Source organism: Austrofundulus limnaeus, unplaced genomic scaffold, assembly GCF_001266775.1.
Source record: "Austrofundulus limnaeus strain Quisiro unplaced genomic scaffold, Austrofundulus_limnaeus-1.0 Scaffold321, whole genome shotgun sequence".
Taxonomy (NCBI): domain Eukaryota; kingdom Metazoa; phylum Chordata; class Actinopteri; order Cyprinodontiformes; family Rivulidae; genus Austrofundulus; species Austrofundulus limnaeus.
The window spans coordinates 601015-603295 of NW_013952723.1; the positions used below are offsets into that span (position 1 = coordinate 601015).

At 41.5% G+C, this 2281-nt stretch overlaps 1 protein-coding gene across 2 annotated transcripts in view; it reads left to right on the top strand.

Annotated features, from left to right (window-relative positions):
- Positions 1-2281, top strand: part of LOC106527382 (myelin transcription factor 1) — a gene marked incomplete in the record, with an annotated part of 74887 nt that overhangs the window by 16122 nt on the left and 56484 nt on the right. For both annotated transcript variants that reach the window (XM_014022245.1, XM_014022246.1), the window contains 1 exon segment: positions 623-1732. In XM_014022245.1, the coding sequence (XP_013877699.1) occupies positions 623-1732 (1110 nt within the window).

Consider the following 2281-nt stretch of genomic DNA (forward strand, 5'->3'; position numbering starts at 1 on the left):
GACCATGGAGATATAAACAGCTTTTTATAAGGTAAAAATAATAAAACAAGGTCTTTGTCTGCAATGATTGGACATGTTTTTTTATTATTGTCATTAGTGATAAGCTCAATTTCGGCTAAAAGAATTGACAAAATCCTACACACTGTGACTTTAAGTAATGGATATTTATTGCAGTTGTGCCCAGTGTGAAAGAATGAGAAAACAGGTCTTTCATTTCTGCTTGCCTGTAATTTTCTTCTGTAAATATTCTGCAATTACAGAAATTAAGTAAGAGTTTTATCCTTTTAATACATTTTTGACTATAGAAAGAAAAATGTCTCATATTTAAAATTAATCTTTTTTATTGTTGTTGTTGTGCTCGAGGAATATAAATAATAAAAACYCTACTTTATAAACATTCCTAGCTAATTTACAGACATAAGTGGGTCAATAATTGACAAAATGTTTAAAAATGGGYGTTTGGAAAAATATGAAATTTCATTACAGCGTATGGCAACCCTGTTTAAAACTGGAGGTAGGACAAGTTGAGTCACTTAGTTTTAACAATAGAAGAGTACAAATAATCTTTCAGTTAATTAAACAGTAAAATGAGAATATTTGTAACAATGATATTTATTTACAGCAGACAGCTCACTGGGGACTACAGAAGACACAGAAAGACTTTGTCCTCTGGCTGAAGACACCAGGAACAGTAGCATCACCTCAAAGATGGATGACAAACCTGAGAGAGAGAACTCTACTGAGGTGAWAACAGCTGACGATCATCACCAGGACCAAACTCAGACTAAAGATGAAGACACCCAGCCGCTGGACGAGTACCAGCCATCAGAGGCACCATCCGAAGAAACCGTCGTCAGTCACCATGAAGAGACTAATGATGAAGAGGACGAGAAAACGGAAGAAGGAACAGAGGAAGAAGAGCAACAAGAAAGGCAAGAAAATGTTGATGAAGAGAAGGAGGTGAGGAGACAGATAATGAGACAAGAAAACTCTGATCACCAGTACTCCAGTGGAGATTACAACCTTCAGGCCAAAGAATCACAGCAGGAGCAGAATAAGGAGAGTGAGCAGGAGGAGGAGGAGGAGGAGGAGGAGGAGGAGGAAGAGGAGGAACAGAAGGACGAAGAGGAGGAGGAGGAAGAGCAGAAAGATGAAGTGGAGGAAGCAGATAGAGAAGTGGACACAATATTCAATATGAGTCCAACCACTCAGGAATATGAAGCCACTGTGTCACTCAGGGAAGAGAAGGTCAGCACCCTCGTGACAGAGGAAGAGGAAGATGAAGAGCAGGAAGAGGAGAAAGAGGAAGAAGAGGACGAGAGACGAGAGAAGGAAGTAAGTGTGGTGTTGGAGGAGGAAGAAGATGACGACAGAGAGTCGAGCAAAACCTCTCTGAGCACTGTGGTGATTGAAGTCCGCTCTGAGGAGGACGATGAGGAGGAGGAAGAGGAGGAAGAAGAGGAGGAYTATGAAGAAGAGGAGGATGAAGAGGAAGAGGAAGGAGAGGAGTTGGATCAGGTCTCAGAGGGCTCAGGAATCACAGATGACTCAGAGACCTGGGATATGACTCGAGGGAACCTGGGGCTCCTGGAGCAAGCCATCGCCCTGAAGGCTGAGGAAGTCCAGGGGGGTCAGGACAGTCGCAGCTCCCCGGACTATCAACCGTACAGCTCTTCCATCAAGAACTCCGAGTCTCCTGCTGTGGCCCGCCGGACCTCTCACTGCAGCAAAGGTACTGTCTACAGGTCCAGAAAAACAGTCCTGGTTTCTACCAGGCTGTATCCCAGAAATATTTATCTTTCCAGAAACATTTTCACACTGTTTTGTCATTTTTCAGAAACAGTTTTCTAAACCAGAAAAACCACAAAAGAATGGGTCTTCATTTGGTTAGCTTTTAGTCTAGTTCTAATCTTCACACTCCATGCTCTGAAATGAACTGGCTGAGTGTGTTCAGGTCCGAGCAGAACAGTAGTGAGGACAGACCGTCAACACTGAACTTGATGCTGACTCATACAGTTGACTTTAAAGGGACCCACGATTAGATGTAACATTAAACTTTATTTGATAAACATTTTTTAACTGCAAAATACAGACTGTAAAAATACTGTAGGATGTTCAGTTTTGGAAAGTCTTTAAAATATATTTTAACATGGGCGGAGCCATTTTATTTACATGCAAAGCATTCTGGATAAATGATTTTTTTTCTTGGATGGCCTCCTTTCTCCCCTTATAGCCATCCTCTCCACACCATTATGTTTTTTTTTGTGAAGAGAAAATAGAG